Raw genomic sequence first — 18,832 nt, 5'->3', positions numbered from 1 at the left:
TAATAATATCCTGAGTCTCCCCCATTTAATAATGTCCTGATACAGCTGAACATGCGATCACAGGTGGGGAGCCCACTGCTGGCATCGGACCCCCCACCTGCTCAGGGACCCCATAGCGGCTGGGCCGCAGAGCAGGCAGATCGATTCTCCCTGCTCTGCCACAGAATGTAATTGTATCAGCATCCAGTTACAGTAGCGTATCTCCGGGTGGGTCCCCTCAGCGCGCAGGGCCCGGGGCGATGGCTCCCTCTGCCCCCCACTGGTAGCTACGCTACTGAGTGTCATTCAATCATGACCCTACAGGGCACCATAACTTCTATGGCCTAGTATCTTCAGTCTACAACAGGACTTCTGCCGCAACCAAGCTTCTGTGTTTATGGCATGTTGAAACATTGTGACAGCACAACAAGTGGTTGAGGAGGGAAGTCCTGTTCTAGAGTGAAGACTTCAGTGGCCTGAAATAGGATGGCAGGCACTGAATGCAGTGGGAATGTTATGTATTTTCTATTTTGTTTTATTAACCTTTTGCCAGCCCTCTACAGTTGAGCACAATGGCAAGCACAACTGACCTCCATTTTGATGAGTTCTTGTGGAGTGAATTACAAAACACATGTATTCTGGTGAGTATGGATTTGTGAAAAATTTGAGTAGAATTCAGTTCCATTCAAACAAAATCTCTAATATCCACCCTTTTCTGCCTTGATAAACAGTTCTGGCCCTACAGAGACTAGATGCAAAATCTCTTCTGAATTCTGTAGAGCCAGAGCTCTCAATCATGGTAGAGTAAGGTGGATATAGATGGAAAAACAAGTAGCAGGAGAGGTGCACATAGCGGTATTTAGCCATACCAAGGAGTACCAAGTGCCAGTGCTTGGTTTGAACAGTCATTTTGTGCCTTTAAGACTCCCTTTCTCGGGGCTCAAATAGAAGGGCATGGTTAGTCTCCATATGACTCCAAATGCTTCATATGAATGCATTCAGCTCTTGATTGGTCCAGAATGGTGTTTTGCATTCCAGTCTTGATTAATAGCAGGCTGGAGTATAATATGCTAAATGAAGAAGTGTGTATCTTTTAATGAATTTGGTTCATATTTCCACTATCATACACTACTACAAGAGATATATGCCTATCTGTGACTTGAGTACACTGCTATCATAAATTATTTCACTTTTGTAGCATTAATTGGAATGAATTTGCCAGACCCACATTGTCATTTTTTTTCTTCCCATATTTCAATAGTATAATCAGAGATGTTATAATATACTTTGTGGACAAAAGTAATGGGCCATCTACACATTAAGCTTACAGAAGCTTTTTGATATCCTATTATAAATCTATTAATAAAGGTGAACTCGTTTTAGCTGCAAAAGGGGCACTGACACCACATTAATTTTGTACTCCTAAAGGTAATGGGCTTAGACAGGATAAGAGTACACAAGACAAAGAGATTGTCTTGGGTGGGAGTTCCAGAGCATCAGCGTCAGTGAAGATAAATAGTGGCCAATGGCAAAGTAGCTCCTCTAAGGGGAAAGAAGATGCGGAAACGCATCACCCCAGGTAGCCGGTTGCTGCAGTGATGTTGCCTTCCCTTCAAGGAGGGTGATGTCACATTTGGAGGCAAGGGGGATTCTTTCTTACATTCTTACATTCAATACATCTGAATCTAGGAGGGGGAGCTCTGAACCCAGATTTAGGGGAGCGTCCCTGAGCTATATGCATCCTGGTCTGGAGGAGGAGCCAGTCAGTCTTGGTGAGTCTGAGAGAGGAGTGTAGAAGGACGTCTGGAGCAGACGTAGGGGCCGAGCAGCCACGAGGGAGCTGCTATCCCTGGAAAGAGCGAGAATTAGAAGGAGAGTTGAATTGTGAAGGAGCTGAGAGGGAAGAAGCACAGTGGAGGAAAGGGCTCAGGAGGGGAACAGTGGAAGGACACCCTCAGAGCCAGAGCGCAGAAGCTGGGTACTGGGATCCCGAGGTCGTGTTGTTCTCCAGGACGCACGACAGAACCGGAGGGCATAGTACTATATGTCAATTGCCTGTACCAAGTCTGAGGTGAAGCTGTAACCCTAGGAGCTGGGTCATCTAAGAGATCCTATAAACAGGCTCAAACTGCCTATCGTACAGACATCTGTCTTAGGACAGGAGAGAGGGGACCCTGTCAGCAAGCTTTAAGCCATCAGGACCTCGCTATCTGGTGCAACTAGTAAAGGCTTACAGACCTCACCTGAAGTGGGACCCCTTATTGCCTCCAAGCTGGCTGGACTACAGCTACCCTACACCTGGTACCCTGGACTGAGGACTGCTACCATCAGTAAACCAGGTAAAACACTGCAAACTGTGTCCTCCACTTATTCGTCAGCATACACATCTTTGCCACACACCTTGGGAGCCCTGGGGACCCCGCTTCACCTGTGGTAAGTGTTACCATCTTGCTGCAACAACATCACACCAGAGGACCCCTTTAAGCAACGTCGTTCCTACTGACCAAATACCACAGGTGGCGTCACGAACAATAGACTTTATTCACTAATCACCGTAAAGACCTTTCCCTTTAATTGTGCGCTCAGGGCCATGGACCGGATCACAGCCACCGTGACCTCACCTTTAAAACTGGACCCGGTACCGAGTACCCCACTGCCCTGGCGAGGTGTTCCAGGTTAAGTAATGGACTCCGACTGGCTGAACTGTAGTGTTGAGCTGGGTTGTGGTCAAGTAGTGAGGAATAGTGAAGAAAGAGGATAAGTAAAGAAAGAGAAGAGGATGGGATTTAATTTGTGCGAGGAAAATGTTATGCATTGTCAAAGAAATGTTTGAGAAGATATTTAAGTACTGTAATAACCCTCTCCGAGTTAATGTTTAGTAAAAACATTATTTTAAACTGTTGGTGTCCTTCCTTGAACTGTAGAACATCTGGTCCTGTCCAAGCAGCAACATCAGTTACACGTGGCCTTCACAGGCGTAGCTCCCTCACAGCACAAATCCACACACTTAGCCAGGACCCCCACATTCATGGAACGTGTCAGGGTGCAAGAGACAAGTACCTCGCCCACGGCTACCGTCCCGCGCCACGTTACACATGGCGTAGTTAGCAGGATCAAGCCTTGCAGCCGGAAGAAGAGAGTGATGCTGGGAAGACTCAAATTACAAGGAAGATGGCGACCGTTGTACCACATTACACCTTTATGGACCTTATTTTGTGTGCTGGAGCACAGTCCTGCTGGAAGAGAAAAGGACTTTGCAAAATCCATGAGACACTGAGGCACCAGGGCTGATGCGACTATAATCTCTGTACCCCGTATGGCTACATTAGAAAATGAAAGAACTGGCTGGATGTTTTTAGTTAACGTTTAATCCGCTTACTAAATGAGTAGTTTCTCTTAATGATCACACACAAATGATCTGCACATTTGCAATTATTCTTCTAGTATATTGGCAGCAATATGACCACATAAATACTGTTAATGAGTGCTACGGGGGACCTGCAAACATTATTAACTAGACCATATTGCTTGAGTTGTGCTATCTAATTGTCCCACCACAACATAACTTACCGTCATGTAATATCAGCTATAAACATGTCAATGTTGCCAATTTTCCCTTCTAAAATGAAAACCGGTCCAAATTCTGGGCGGTGATCTACACATACCAAGTAATCAGTTCTAAATATGCAGAACGTGCGTTCTACTTCATTATTCCGACTGACATTTCTCTGCCGGCTCTAATTGTAGACATTTTTCTAAAACTCCAGTCTTTAGGGATGTCGGGCTGTTGGGAAGAATTTACGTTGGCAAAGTCTTTCATCAGGAAATAGAGCTGTTTTTTCCTCTGCACATCGAGCTCTGCCAGAAGGATATACCGGTCCTTCTCAAAAAATTAGCATATAGTGTTAAATTTCATTATTTACCATAATGTAATGATTACAATTAAACTTTCATATATTATAGATTCATTATCCACCAACTGAAATTTGTCAGGTCTTTTATTGTTTTAATACTGATGATTTTGGCATACAACTCCTGATAACCCAAAAAACCTGTCTCAATAAATTAGCATATTTCACCCATCCAATCAAATAAAAGTGTTTTTTAATAACAAACAAAAAACCCAACAAATAATAATGTTCAGTTATGCACTCAATACTTGGTCGGGAATCCTTTGGCAGAAATGACTGCTTCAATGCGGCGTGGCATGGAGGCAATCAGCCTGTGACACTGCTGAGATGTTATGGAGGCCCAGGATGCTTCAATAGCGGCCTTAAGCTCATCCAGAGTGTTGGGTCTTGCGTCTCTCAACTTTCTCTTCACAATATCCCACAGATTCTCTATGGGGTTCAGGTCAGGAGAGTTGGCAGGCCAATTGAGCACAGTAATACCATGGTCAGTAAACCATTTACCAGTGGTTTTGGCACTGTGAGCAGGTGCCAGGTCGTGCTGAAAAATGAAATCTTCATCTCCATAAAGCATTTCAGCCGATGGAAGCATGAAGTGCTCCAAAATCTCCTGATAGCTAGCTACATTGACCCTGCCCTTGATGAAACACAGTGGACCAACACCAGCAGCTGACATGGCACCCCACACCATCACTGACTGTGGGTACTTGACACTGGACTTCAGGCATTTTGGCATTTCCTTCTCCCCAGTCTTCCTCCAGACTCTGGCACCTTGATTTCCGAATGACATGCAAAATTTGCTTTCATCAGAAAAAAGTACTTGGGACCACTTAGCAACAGTCCAGTGCTGCTTCTCTGTAGCCCAGGTCAGGCGCCTCTGCCGCTGTTTATGGTTCAAAAGTGGCTTTACCTGGGGAATGCGGCACCTGTAGCCCATTTCCTGCACACGCCTGTGCACGGTGGCTCTGGATGTTTCCACACCAGACTCAGTCCACTGCTTCCTCAGGTTCCCCAAGGTCTGGAATCGGTCCTTCTCCACAATCTTCCTCAGGGTCCGGTCTCCTCTTCTCGTTGTACAGCGTTTTCTGCCACATTGTTTCCTTCCAACAGACTTACCATTGAGGTGCCTTGATACAGCACTCTGGGAACAGCCTATTTGTTGAGAAATTTCTTTCTGGGTCTTACCCTCTTGCTTGAGGGTGTCAATGATGGCCTTCTTGACATCTGTCAGGTCGCTAGTCTTACCCATGATGGGGGTTTTGAGTAATGGACCAGGCAGGGAGTTTATAAAAGCCTCAGGTACCTTTTGCATGTGTTTAGAGTTAATTAGTTGATTCAGAAGATTAGGGTAATAGGTCGTTTAGAGAACCTTTTCTTGATATGCTAATTTATTGAGACAGGTTTTTTGGGTTATCAGGAGTTGTATGCCAAAATCATCAGTATTAAAACAATAAAAGACCTGACAAATTTCAGTTGGTGGATAATGAATCTATAATATATGAAAGTTTAATTGTAATCATTACATTATGGTAAATAATGAAATTTAACACTATATGCTAATTTTTTGAGAAGGACCTGTAGATATTTTCATCTTTATGGTTTCATCTGTTTCCTGATGAATTTCTAGTCCTGTTTAATATATTCCTGACAAATTGGTAATCAATAGTTATTCCTTCTTTGCTATTCTTCAGGCTTCAGATACTGGTCCTCCTAGCAGTGTGCCCCATAACATATATGAATCGTATCATTTTTCTACACATTTAGCATTCACTAAGAATTCCTCCTTATTTGACCTATGGCTGCTGAATAGTTGTTCTTGTTTTTGCTGGAAAGATCAGGCAAAGTTTTTTGCTAGGCATTTTTGCTGCGTTTTCTTTTTATGTGTTTTTTTATGCTAATTTTCAACTGTGTTTTACAGTAGCAGCAAAGCCTATGAGATTTCAGAAATCTCATGCACACACATGGTTCTTTTGTCATCAGTATTTTGTGCTTTGCATGGTTTTTTTGGACATAGAGCATATCACTTCTTTCAGTGTTTTTCCAGCATTTTTTCACCCATTGACTTGAATGGGTGGTGAAAAAAACGCCAAAGCCTGATTCTATAGATTAGGACTTTTTTTTTTCAACAGTAAACTCAGCATGCACAAAATTCAAATCTAGCATGCCAAAACCGCTGCAAAAAACGTACAAAAACGCAAGGAACACAAGCTTTTTTTTTGCAGGTTGCTTCGTACCGAGAGATCAGGTTTTGCTGTAGAAACAAAAATGTTGAAAAACGCTTAGGCTATGTGCACACATTGCAAATTTTGTATGTGGATCAGAAGCGCTTTTTCTGCGTGGATTTGCACCAAATCCGCAATGAATTGCCCAACCAATGTAAAGCAATGGGAATCCAGAATTGTTGTGCACATGCTGCAGAAAATTCCACGCAAATTCATAGCGTTTTATTTTCCGCTGCATGTCAATTCTTTTTGCGAATCTGCAGCTCTTCTGCCCCCTTTGACTTACGTTGAGTCAGTCAAATCCGCAGCTAAACTGCAGGTGTAAAAACACAGATTAGCTGTGGATTTGCGTGCTGAAAACGCTGCAGATAGGGAGGAGGAAGAATGTGTGTGCGGAGAATATGTGCGTGACTGTGTCTGTCTGCGGGTGTCTGTGTGCGGGCGCCTGTGTGTGTGCGGGTGTCTGGGTGTGTGTGTGAGTGTTTGTGTGTGTCTGTGTGTGTGTATGTTTCTCTCTACGGGTGTGTGTGTGTAGCTAGGCATCGCCTGATGGGACTACTACTCCCATCGTCTGTCTGGTGTCACATATAACAGTGATAACATGAGCCGATGATGGGATAGTAGTCCCAACATCCGGCAACTGTGTTCAAGTGTAAAAAAGAAAAACACATTCATACTCACCAAACATCTAATTCCCCAATGTCCTCGATCTCCTGTAATGAAAAAGAAATAATAAACCACCATAAATACTCCCTGGTCCGCCGTAGTCCTAAATAACGAGTGTCCCATGGCGATATGCACATACAGTAGCCTTAAACTCCAGACCTAATGGCATTTTCTCACTTGCATTGAATGGAACCTTGTTATTCAAGTTGGGTTAAGATCTGCTAGTCAAGTTAGCAAAATGTGCGGAGCGCACATTGGATCTGTGGGGTCACTTATACTAAAAATCTGTGCAAAACTTAAGAAAATTATATAATCTGATAACATGTACCGGGTTTGGCATATGCTGTTCGATTGTGCCGTGGAATACACCTGACATCCAGTTTAGCTGATCTCTGAAATATACTGTATATGAATGATGAAAAAGTGTAAAGAAAATTGTCAAACCATCCTGATTTATTCCGAATTGAGTATGAGCACCATACATGTTCTTACAAGTCTTGGTTTGCTGTCACTGAGGTTATCAATGGTGGTCTGAGGAATGTTCTGCCACACTGAATGGACTTGGGGAAATCATCAAGTCCGGAGACAGTACTGGTTGTATCGCGTTTTGGCCATACAGGCTGCTCACAGCGCCAGAAACAAGTGGCCTGATGTTATTGTGTTGCAAAAATCGGCTTTTGGCACACTTTGGAGAAATGGTTGGTTCCATGATTAAATCAATGCAACGCTGGACACTTGATACCTGCTCTCATAGAAGGGTGGACGACTGCAGAGGAAAGAAGAACGGTATTGTGCATGAGCTTTATTTCCTCCCAAGCAGCCGATGTCACAGGGACAGAGTGACAGTGATGGAAGGCGAGATATATTGAGATGAAGTGCAGAGGCAGAGTTACCTTCCTGGCTGAGTCCTGCCCATTGCCTGAAAGAGGTCATATATATATATAAACAGATAAAAGATAATTTCTCAGCAACAAGGCATCTGATATGAGGCATACAGACATCACTCTCCTCGGCAGTCTATAACCTGTATGCCCATATTAATAGTTTAGATAGGTCTAATGTGGTGATAGATTCCCAATAATTGCAGAGTGCTGTTACATAGTGTTAACTGGCCACAGTAGTGTGAGCTGTCTCTAATTACCTCTGCACCCCTGGTTTCTCCGGTGTGTGTAGATACATAGACTGCTGTAGGGGCCTACAATACATGTATCTATCAGCTGGCTCACGTATTGAGCCTGACACATTAATTTCTGGTTTATATTAAAAGTACTCCCTGTATGGTGTGATGTGTGTATTGTTTCGAATGGTTTTTCAGTATACGCAATAGTTGCATTTGTAGCTGCCTCTTTGAGCTTCTTAGGTGGATTTCGTTGAATGTTGTCTAACTTTACTTAGGACTATTAGGTTTTTATGGTAGGGGCCAAACAAAAAGTTTCGGAAAGTTTGTGTTTTCTGCTGTATTCCCTGATACACTGTTGCATGTATACTTATCTGCTACATGGAATTAATCGGTAATCGGTGTGCTCGAATACAATGTTCGAGTTTCCACTGCTGCATGTTTTGACAGCCACAACAAATGCAGGGATTGTGTGTTTGTTAGGCAATCCCCACATGTGCTGCTGCAGCCGAACAGCCGTGGAGACTTGAACATAGTATTCGAGCGCGCTGAAGACACAGTGTTAGCACCCGAGCGTTAACACCTTATCTGAGCTTGTTCACTCAACACTAATAAGGACCATCCTAATTGGGGCACACCTTATCGCGGTGTGATGGCTTTTATGTTTTTTTTAATCAAAAAATATCAACTAATTACCAAATGGTTTTTAACACGGGTTACTATTTATTTACTTCAGTGTTTCTTACACATTGTTTTTATTCTAGGTTATATTTGGGTATGAAAGTTGCATGTTCGGCAGATTGGTCGGGTTCCAGCCGTCAGATCCCCATTGATCAACAAGTTCTCATATATCCTATATATGAGAATAGGTGATAACTTGGTTTCACCAGACAACCCCTTTAATCTTATTTGAAGCAATATATCTGTTCTACATTACATTTGTATAACAATCCTGTATTTTTGTTCCGTTTTAGGTTTATTGGTGGAGAACTCAATGTTTGTTACAATGCTGTTGATCGTCACATTGAAAGCGGAAGAGGAAAGCAGGTTGCAATTATCCATGACAGTCCTGTTACAGGCACCAAGCAATCGATCACATACCAAGAGATCTATGAACAGGTAGCGTGTATAACCTAAGGTTTAGGATTGGGGTCAAGGGGCAGACGTTGGTTTGGTTTTAATAAATGCTTTGTGATTGTACCTTACATTATGTTACGCCTTTTTGGATATGACTTTTATTTATGTTTAAAATGTTATTGAAAAGTGGCTGTTGACCTGGGTGTGTGAATCGGACTGTAGGATATTCGGGGACTGTTGTCGGGATGCCTCCAATGACAATGGTAACGTGCAGCTGCAATATTGTCTATGTTGTGTAAAGGGAATCTGTCAGCAGGTTTTTGCAACTTCAACTGAGAGCAGCATAATGTAGGGATAGAGACCCTGATTCCAGGGATGTATCACTTGATTTACTGAGTGCAGCAGTTGTGACACAATCAGAGTTTTTAGGTGCAGAATGTAGCAGAGCTCAGAATGCTAACACCGTCCACACCACAGCATTGAGTTTACATCGTTTATTGACACTACGCCGCTTATCAGAAGGTGGGGAGTGGTCGTACCAGGGCTCAAATGAGCTGTGGTCCAGGCAGTGATAATCTCCTGGTGACAAAACATTCATTGCATTGAAACAGCTTGCAACCTAATAAGTGCCACATCCCTGAAATCAGTGTCTCAGCCCCTACCTCATGCTATCCTCAGATTATATAGCAAAACCTGCTGACGGATTCCCTTTACTGGTTATATTGGTGCCAAAAGAGAAATGACATGAGCTCATAAGTGTACAGTATGTATCATAGAGATGAAGGGTCATGCAAGAACCCAGGGAGGGTGCAAAAAGCAGTGACTATGATGGAAACTGATTATTGGCTTGGCAGAGAGATGGAAGAAATGCCTGTAGTGATGTCCTCAACCCCCACCAGGGTTATAGTACTCGTCTTTCACGCCCCGGCACGCTACATGAAGATAAGGGTCCTGGCTGTGTGGGCTTTGTCTGTGGGGGTGCTATGCCCAGCAGGCCGCATGACGCCAGTGGCTTTGGGTGGCCAGGACCAGGTGTTGAAAGATGCATGGAGGGAGACCACCAGACACCATTTAAAGTCTTTTACTGAACACTAACTTGGTGAGAACTACCTACAATAGATTGCGGGTGCATAACTTCACAAACATTTCTATAGAACATGGAGCATCGTCACACACATTTTCTGCTTTCTTTCTTCAGGCTCACTTGCCTCTGCCTCAGCTAGCATTTTTGCCTTCACCACCACCCAGCATAGTATTTCGGGAGTCTCTCCAGTTCGCAATAACTGTACTACAGTCCAGTAAGTGAGAGTCCTGTACTTCAGCCCGCGTCCTTCTTTTCCCATGAGGGGAGCTAGATTGCCCCTATGGCCCTGACTTACGTAGCTTCTCTGCCTCCTGCCTGGGGCACGCTCTTCGTCTCACCATCCCTGTTCCGTCCTGGCCCATTACCTCTCTGCGGCCTTACTGCTCTGCGTCCTCTCCCAGAACCCATCTCCAGTACATCACTCTGTCTTTCTATCGCTTTTCCTCGTCCCTGCTCTGGATTTTGCTATCAAGTGCCTTGGACGCCAGGGACACCCACGTCACATGGCTTGGCTGACTAGTCAGACCTTAGGTCTGCTTTCACTGCAGAGTGAGCCCTATCTGTGCTCCTGACAGGAAACGCTGTCTGTGCATTTTAGCCACCCCCCCACTCTGGGCTAGTGCCAAACATTAACCTTAACTCTTCCTACCATCTGTCAAACTACAATATTGTCTCTAATAAAGCATGTCACAATACACATTAACAATAAGCATGTCTTGAAGAGTGAACACGGGCAGTATGTCCATCTCCTTACAAGTACATAAAACTTCTCGCAGCCTTTCCTCAAACCAGTACATTGGCCAATATGAAAATAAGATTATTTCCAGCAATCCCCTGTCCGTCAGCAATCAGCTCAGTGTGATCTCCCATCTTCCATAGCATTGCCCAGTTACCCCAGCAATCCCTAAGCTTCCTATCCTGATGGGGACAGTAAGGTAACTGCAGCAGCCGATGACTGCCCACATAGGAAAACGCATAATAAGCTTTGTAGGAAATCCTGGTTTATATTAAACCATAATAATAAAAGTCCAACAATAATATATGCAAACCCTTACTAGGGACTACGGGGACTGATGCGCATAGACAAGGATTCCTTCAATGGCAGCCATAAATTACACAATACTAATTTACATTGCATGAGCACACCAATAATCATCAATTACATCCGTGAGGCATATCATATAGTATTCACCTCAAATTCAGATTTGAAAAAGTTTCTCCTTTTTCACAATGTAGTAATATATATTGCAGAGACATCATAGAGAGATTATTAGCGTGTGCAGACACACATCAGACTGATAGGTTTTGGGGACAATCCCCTTTGTTTGGTTGAAATCACTTATGATTGATGGCTTGTTCTTTCAGGAAAAAGAATATAAACAAATATTGAAAGAAATACTACTGCATTTGTTTTATGGTTGCCACCATAGTAACATAGTAACATAGTAACATAGTTAGTAAGGCCGAAAAAAGACATTTGTCCATCCAGTTCAGCCTATATTCCATCATAATAAATCCCCAGATCTACGTCCTTCTACAGAACCTAATTGTATGATACAATATTGTTCTGCTCCAGGAAGACATCCAGGCCTCTCTTGAACCCCTCGACTGAGTTCGCCATCACCACCTCCTCAGGCAAGCAATTCCAGATTCTCACTGCCCTAACTGTAAAGAATCCTCTTCTATGTTGGTGGAAAAACCTTCTCTCCTCCAGACGCAAAGAATGCCCCCTTGTGCCCGTCACCTTCCTTGGTATAAACAGATCCTCAGCGAGATATTTGTATTGTCCCCTTATATACTTATACATGGTTATTAGATCGCCCCTCAGTCGTCTTTTTTCTAGACTAAATAATCCTAATTTCGCTAATCTATCTGGGTATTGTAGTTCTCCCATCCCCTTTATTAATTTTGTTGCCCTCCTTTGTACTCTCTCTAGTTCCATTATATCCTTCCTGAGCACCGGTGCCCAAAACTGGACACAGTACTCCATGTGCGGTCTAACTAGGGATTTGTACAGAGGCAGTATAATGCTCTCATCATGTGTATCCAGACCTCTTTTAATGCACCCCATGATCTTGTTTGCCTTGGCAGCTGCTGCCTGGCACTGGCTGCTCCAGGTAAGTTTATCATTAACTAGGATCCCCAAGTCCTTCTCCCTGTCAGATTTACCCAGTGGTTTCCCGTTCAGTGTGTAATGGTGATATTGATTCCCTCTTCCCATGTGTATAACCTTACATTTATCATTGTTAAACCTCATCTGCCACCTTTCAGCCCAAGTTTCCAACTTATCCAGATCCATCTGTAGCAGAATACTATCTTCTCTTGTATTAACTGCTTTACATAGTTTTGTATCATCTGCAAATATCGATATTTTACTGTGTAAACCTTCTACCAGATCATTAATGAATATGTTGAAGAGAACAGGTCCCAATACTGACCCCTGCGGTACCCCACTGGTCACAGCGACCCAGTTAGAGACTATACCATTTATAACCACCCTCTGCTTTCTATCACTAAGCCAGTTACTAACCCATTTACACACATTTTCTCCCAGACCAAGCATTCTCATTTTGTGTACCAACCTCTTGTGCGGCACGGTATCAAACGCTTTGGAAAAATCGAGATATACCACGTCCAATGACTCACCGTGGTCCAGCCTATAGCTTACCTCTTCATAAAAACTGATTAGATTGGTTTGACAGGAGCGATTTCTCATAAACCCATGCTGATATGGAGTTAAACAGTTATTCTCATTGAGATAATCCAGAATAACATCCCTCAGAAACCCTTCAAATATTTTACCAACAATAGAGGTTAGACTTACTGGCCTATAATTTGTAATATGTACAAGTAAAGGAAATCTGTCAGCAGTTTTTGCTTTAGAATCTGATATTAGCATAAAGGAAAGAGAGAGAGCTGGATTCCTGTGATGTATCACTTACTGGGCTGCTTGTTTCGTCTGATGTAGATGTAGCATTGGCCAGAATGCTGAGCTGTAGAACCCCGCCCCCACACCTGACTGTCAGCTTCCTGTGTAATCGTGGTGGGGGCGGAGTTATACAGATTAGCCTGACTTGTCTGTATGTGAGACCTAGTCCTGCAGTGATAATCTCCAGCTAATAAAACACTGATTGTATTGAAACTACCGCACATGGCCTAATAAGTGACACAACCCTGGAATCAGGGTCTCAGCCTCTATATTATATATATATATATATATATATATATATATATATATATATATATATATACCGTATATACTCAAGTATAAGCCGACCCGAGTATATGCCGACCCCCGTAATTTTGCCACAAAAAACTGGGAAAACTTATTGACTCGAGTATAAGCCTAGGGTGGAAAATGCAGCAGCTACCGGTTAATGTCAAAATTAAAATAGATAGCAATAAAAGTAAAATTAATTGAGACATCAGTAGGTTAAGTGTTTTTGAATATCCATATTGAATCAGGAGTCCCATATAATGCTCCATACAGTTCATGATGGGCCCATAAGATGCTCCATATTAAAATATGCCCCATATAATGCTCCATACAGTTCATTATTGCCCCATAGATGCTCCATATAAAGCTGTGCCCCATATACAATGCTCTGCCCCGTTCATTATTGCCCCATAGCTGTGCCATATAGTGCTCTGCACCGTTCATTATTGCCCCATAGCTGTGCCATATAGTGCTCTGCACCGTTCATTTTTGCCCCTTAGCTGTGCCATATAGTGCTCTGCACCATTCATTATTGCCCCATAGCTGTGCCATATAGTGCTCTGCACCTTTCATTATTGCCCCTTAGCTGTGCCATATAGTGCTCTGCAACGTTCATTATTGCCCCATAGCTGTGCCATATAGTGCTCTGCAACGTTCATTATTGCCCTATATCTGTGCCATATAGTGCTTTGCACCGTTCATTATTGCCCCTTAGCTGTGCCATATAGTGCTCTGCACCGTTCATTATTGCCCCTTAGCTGTGCCATATAGTGCTCTGCACCGTTCATTATTGCCACTTAGCTGTGCCATATAGCGCTGTGCACCGTTCATTATTGCCCCATAGCTGTGCCATATAGTGCTCTGCACCGTTCATTATTGCCCCATTGATGTACCATAGAAAGCTGTGCCATCAATGCTGCAATAAAAAAAAAATGCCATACTCACCTTTCCTGCTTGCAGCTCCCAGCGTCCGGTCCCGGTGTCTCTCGGCACTGACTGATCAGGCAGAGGGCGGCACGCACACTGCATGCGTCATCGCACCCTCTGACCTGCACAGTCAGAGCGGAGCGATGCTGGGAAGATGGAGCAACGCCCGGCGTGTGGAACGGGGATAGGTAAATATTACATACTTACCTAGTCCCAGCGATCCGGACGCTCCCTCTGCCTGTCACAGCTGGTCTTCGGTGCCGCAGCCTCTTCCTCTATCAGCGGTCACTGGCACCGCTGATTAGAGAAATGAATATGCGGCTCCACCCCTATGGGAGTGGAGTCCATATTCATTTTTCTAATGAGCGGTCCCACGTGACCGCTGAAGAGGGGAAGAGTTGCAGCACCCGAAGACCGTGGGACGGCAGGGGGAGCTCCAGGATCGCTGGGACTAGGTAAGTATGCCTCAGACCTCTCTCCCCCTCACCCGCCGACCCTGCCACCCACCGTGACTCGAGTATAAGCCGAGAGGGGCACTTTCAGCCCAAAAATTTGGGCTGAAAATCTCGGCTTATACTTTAGTATATACGGTATATATATGTATGTATTTACTGAAGAAAGGAAAAAATAAAGACATTAATGAAAAAAGCAGCCATACCTGCAATATCATGTCTATACTCTGATGCACAACAGGATGCAGCAGGTCCTACATGCATTTGTGTCTGGACATGGTGCGGCTGTTTTTTCAGTGATCTCACTGCAAATTAAATAGCAAAAACCTGTTGACAGATTCAATTTAAGTTATTTTACATAAAAAGGTATAGATATAATTTGGGATCATATGAGAAATAGCTGAAATTGCCATTGTTTTTCCGTTTCTTGTCTGTGCTTTTCAGCAAATGTGGAAATTGCACAATGTCAGATTGCGAAGCTGAAATCTCCTTGCACCAATTATATTCTGTCCTTCAGCACAATTCCTAACACCATGTTATGCCCTAACAATACAAGAACACTGTGGCATTTCTCCTACGTTAAGTGACAGCTTGTCTATTAGTCTGCGTAACATAAATGGAAATATCAGAATTTCACTGCGAATATGTGTTCATATGCCGGAAACCATTTTCCTGGTTGTAATGACGTTTGTTATCTTTTTTAGAACATTGCTTTCTGCTTCCAGCATTAAACCCTAGTAGGGTTATACATGGCAAAGAAATATGAATGATTCTATGTCATTTAATTTTAATAACCTATTCTGCACAATTCCAGATTATTATCCAACAGATGATCGAGGTTTTCCCGGATTCGAAAAGCATGGCTGATTTCTTTAAGAGACAGCGCCACCCCTGACTAAGGATTGTGTCAGGTATTGCAACTCTGCTCTATTGAAATGAGTGTATTACCACACACAACCTATGTCTGGGGTGGCACACTTTCTGAAAGCAATCAACCACGTTTTTCCAATCCTGGACAACCCCTTTACATTTAGTTCAAGAACTGTATAATGCTATGACTGTCACAAAACATTAGTGAATGTATATGTGATGCTCATACTGTTTATTTGTGTCTGATTGGCAGAAGTGCACCACAATATTTTAAATTATACAATGATAGTGATGAGTGGATGGCTGATGACTGCTTTAATCTTGGTACTTTCTGAAATCTGAGTCATACTATTGCTTTATGACTAAGATACAAGCCGAAATGTGTAGGTTGTACTTGTTGTTCAGCCTTGTCACTATGGATCTTAAAGAGAGTCTGTCACCGCATTTGATCTATCTAAACTGTGAATATGGGCATACAGGTTACAGACTTTTAAAAAGGTCATACTAGTAGGTCTCGTATCAGATTTGTTGTTGACAAATTATCTTTTATCACCTTATGTAAGTGACCTCTTCCAGGCTCTAGGGAGATAACGCCACCCCCAGAAGATAACTCTGCCTCCAGAGATTATTTTACATCAAGGGAGAGTTACCAGTGTGATATGTAATGTCCGCTGTTTGCTCTCCTGACCTCACTGCAGAGCTGTGTGTGACTATACCTAACACACCTGCAGGTTCCTCTCATACGTAATAGTGTTGTAGTACAACAGAGCTGAGACAGAAGCAATAAATGTGTTTGCAAGAAGACAAATTTAATTTAGTTACTTGTCTTACAGTGGTAACTCCCCTTTTACTTAAAATAACTCTGCCTCCAGAGCTTAACTTTCAGACAGCGTCCTCTCCATTGCCTGTAAGAGGTCATTTACATAAACATATAAAAGATGATTTCTCCACAGCTAGGCATCTGGTATGAGGCATACTCTCCTCAGCAGTCTATAACCTGAATGCCTATATTAATAGTATATATATGTAAAATTTGGTGATACTTTATTCAATTCTTTTAAAGAGAAATTATTAGCAATTCTTGAAATGGATGCTGGATTTTCCCTGTTTCTCTTGATCAATACGTTTTATTCTTCTAATCACTAGAATGTTAATGTAAGGTTAATTTTTTTTTAATAAAAAAATTGTGCCTACAGATGCATAACTCAAAAATATATATTTTTTTTCAGGTGTCAAAGCTAGCTGGTGTACTGACAAAATATGGAGTCAAAACCGGAGATAGAGTTGTTATATACATGCCAATGATCCCCCAGGCAATGTATACCATGTTGGCATGCGCAAGAATTGGTGCTATACATAGTCTGATATTTGGAGGGTTCGCACCCAAGGAGTTATCTGTGCGGATTGATCATGCAAAGGTAAAATGTTTTCAACCTCTTCCCGACATGCACCGTGTATATACTGCTCTGTTGGAGCTGCGCCTCCGCAAAGCACAGTATAGAAATGACGCCAGGATTTCTGGTCACCGCGCTGCATCGCTCGGTGACTGAATTAAGATGGCTGCTGTGGCTGACAGCAGACCAGCCCTTCACGTCACCCCCAGGGGTTGTGCTGCCCTCCCACGATGGCGATTGCTGTGATTGGCTGGTCAGAATTGATCAGCCAATTACAGCGATGTCACAATGAAGATACAAAAAAAATCCATGTGACATGCTGTGATTGGAATCGCAGCAGTCATAATGGGTGGGGTGATCACCACGTCACCTCACCTGATTAAAGTTTTTGGCACTGATTGATCAGTAACAATTGTTCAGCCAATCAGCGTCAAAGGGATTAATCTAAAATCACCACTCTGCGCGCCATCTTTACCTCAGAGTTGGCATGCAGAGTGGTTGTATACCCCGTTGTGTGCCAGAGTGAGAGAAAAATCATTGGTAGCCAGTACGATCCTCCTGCGATCTGTCTCCTCATCTGCCTCCTGCGATCTGTGCTGTTTGACAGATCTGTGATCACTGCAGCAGTTCCCAATCTCTGTTTCTCTTTTACTCTACTGCATTTTATAATAAATAGTGCCCTTTACACAAGCCCTACAAAATACACATGTAAAAAGTATCACTTACACACACATCCCCAGTGTTTTGAAGATTAAAATAAAAATGGCTCATTCGTGAAGAAGACGCTATTCACCAGACAAGGCTTATGCTTTCCTTGCCTCCGACACGGATCCAGCCAAAAATGTTTGCATTATAGTGTCCCCCCCCCACAAGACGATACTTACTTTGATCGTCTATATAAAATTCAGTCAGGAGTTGAACACTTGAGCAGAAAATTTTCTGAGGCGTACAACTCCTAAAGAGAGATCTCCATAGATGAATCTCTAGCTCATTTCAAAAGGAGGCTAAAATTCGACAATACCTGCCCAGTAAGACGGCCAGGTGTGGAAGTAAACTGTACAAGCTGTGCAAGAGTACCTCATGGTACACCCACAAATTTAGAGTCTACGGAGGGACCGACATCAAGATTGACCCCCTTGAATGCCCCCTGTTCTGGGGGGTGAGTGGCTAAATTGTGTGGGAATTGTTGCCCCTACTGCTGGATAAAGGATATCACCTCTACATAGATAACTTTTACACAAGCATCCCACTTTTTAAGACCCCCTCTGTCAGAGGTACAGTTGCATGTGGCACAGTGCAAAAAAAATCAGAGTCCTCCCTAAGCCGCTAATTGGTCAAGTGCTGATAAAGGGGCAATTATTAATGTATTTTTTAAATCTTTGAATATTATATGTGATCTTTACCTTACTGTACATCTTTCTTTCTACAGCCAAAGCTAATCGTAACTGCATCACTTGGCATTGAGCCTGGTAGGAAAGTTGAATACCTTCCTCTTGTAGAGAAAGCACTAGAGATGGTGCAGCACAAGCCTGAAAAAGTTCTGGTCTACAACCGACCAAACATGGTAAGTAGCGTGATATCAAAAATAACCTTTTATGACCTCCTAACACGAAAACCACAAAAAGAGGAAAAAATCCTCCAATATTCAAGAAAAAAAAAAAAACCAGGCAGAGATGTTTACCTGTCTAAATGGTCCTCAACACAATTGCACTACCAGGGTGCAGCAGATCCAAGTAAAATGGCAACTGCACAGGTGCAATACCAAATGAAACAGCCAGCCTTCAATCAGGGATGAAGCCTGGCTGTGCAGGCTTCCGAAAACTGAAATCACGCATGCTGTCAGGATTTTCTGGTGACTAGCAAGAGTGAATGGTCAGGTGATCAACTAAATGTAATTTTCAAACTTATGGCCACATTTC

The 18,832-nt window shown here is 43.0% G+C and overlaps 1 protein-coding gene across 3 annotated transcripts in view; it reads left to right on the top strand.

Annotated features, from left to right (window-relative positions):
- The window catches only part of ACSS3 (acyl-CoA synthetase short chain family member 3), a 298,198-nt gene that overhangs the window by 213,849 nt on the left and 65,517 nt on the right, over positions 1–18,832 (top strand). For all 3 annotated transcript variants that reach the window (XM_069764424.1, XM_069764422.1, XM_069764423.1), the window contains exons 3-5: positions 8,867–9,011; positions 16,749–16,937; positions 18,343–18,477. In XM_069764424.1, coding sequence (XP_069620525.1) covers positions 8,867–9,011; positions 16,749–16,937; positions 18,343–18,477 — 469 coding nt within the window. The remainder of the gene's footprint in view (positions 1–8,866; positions 9,012–16,748; positions 16,938–18,342; positions 18,478–18,832) is intronic.

Source organism: Ranitomeya imitator, chromosome 4, assembly GCF_032444005.1.
Source record: "Ranitomeya imitator isolate aRanImi1 chromosome 4, aRanImi1.pri, whole genome shotgun sequence".
NCBI classification, from domain to species: Eukaryota; Metazoa; Chordata; class Amphibia; order Anura; family Dendrobatidae; genus Ranitomeya; species Ranitomeya imitator.
This window is presented reverse-complemented; position numbering and strand designations above follow the sequence as displayed.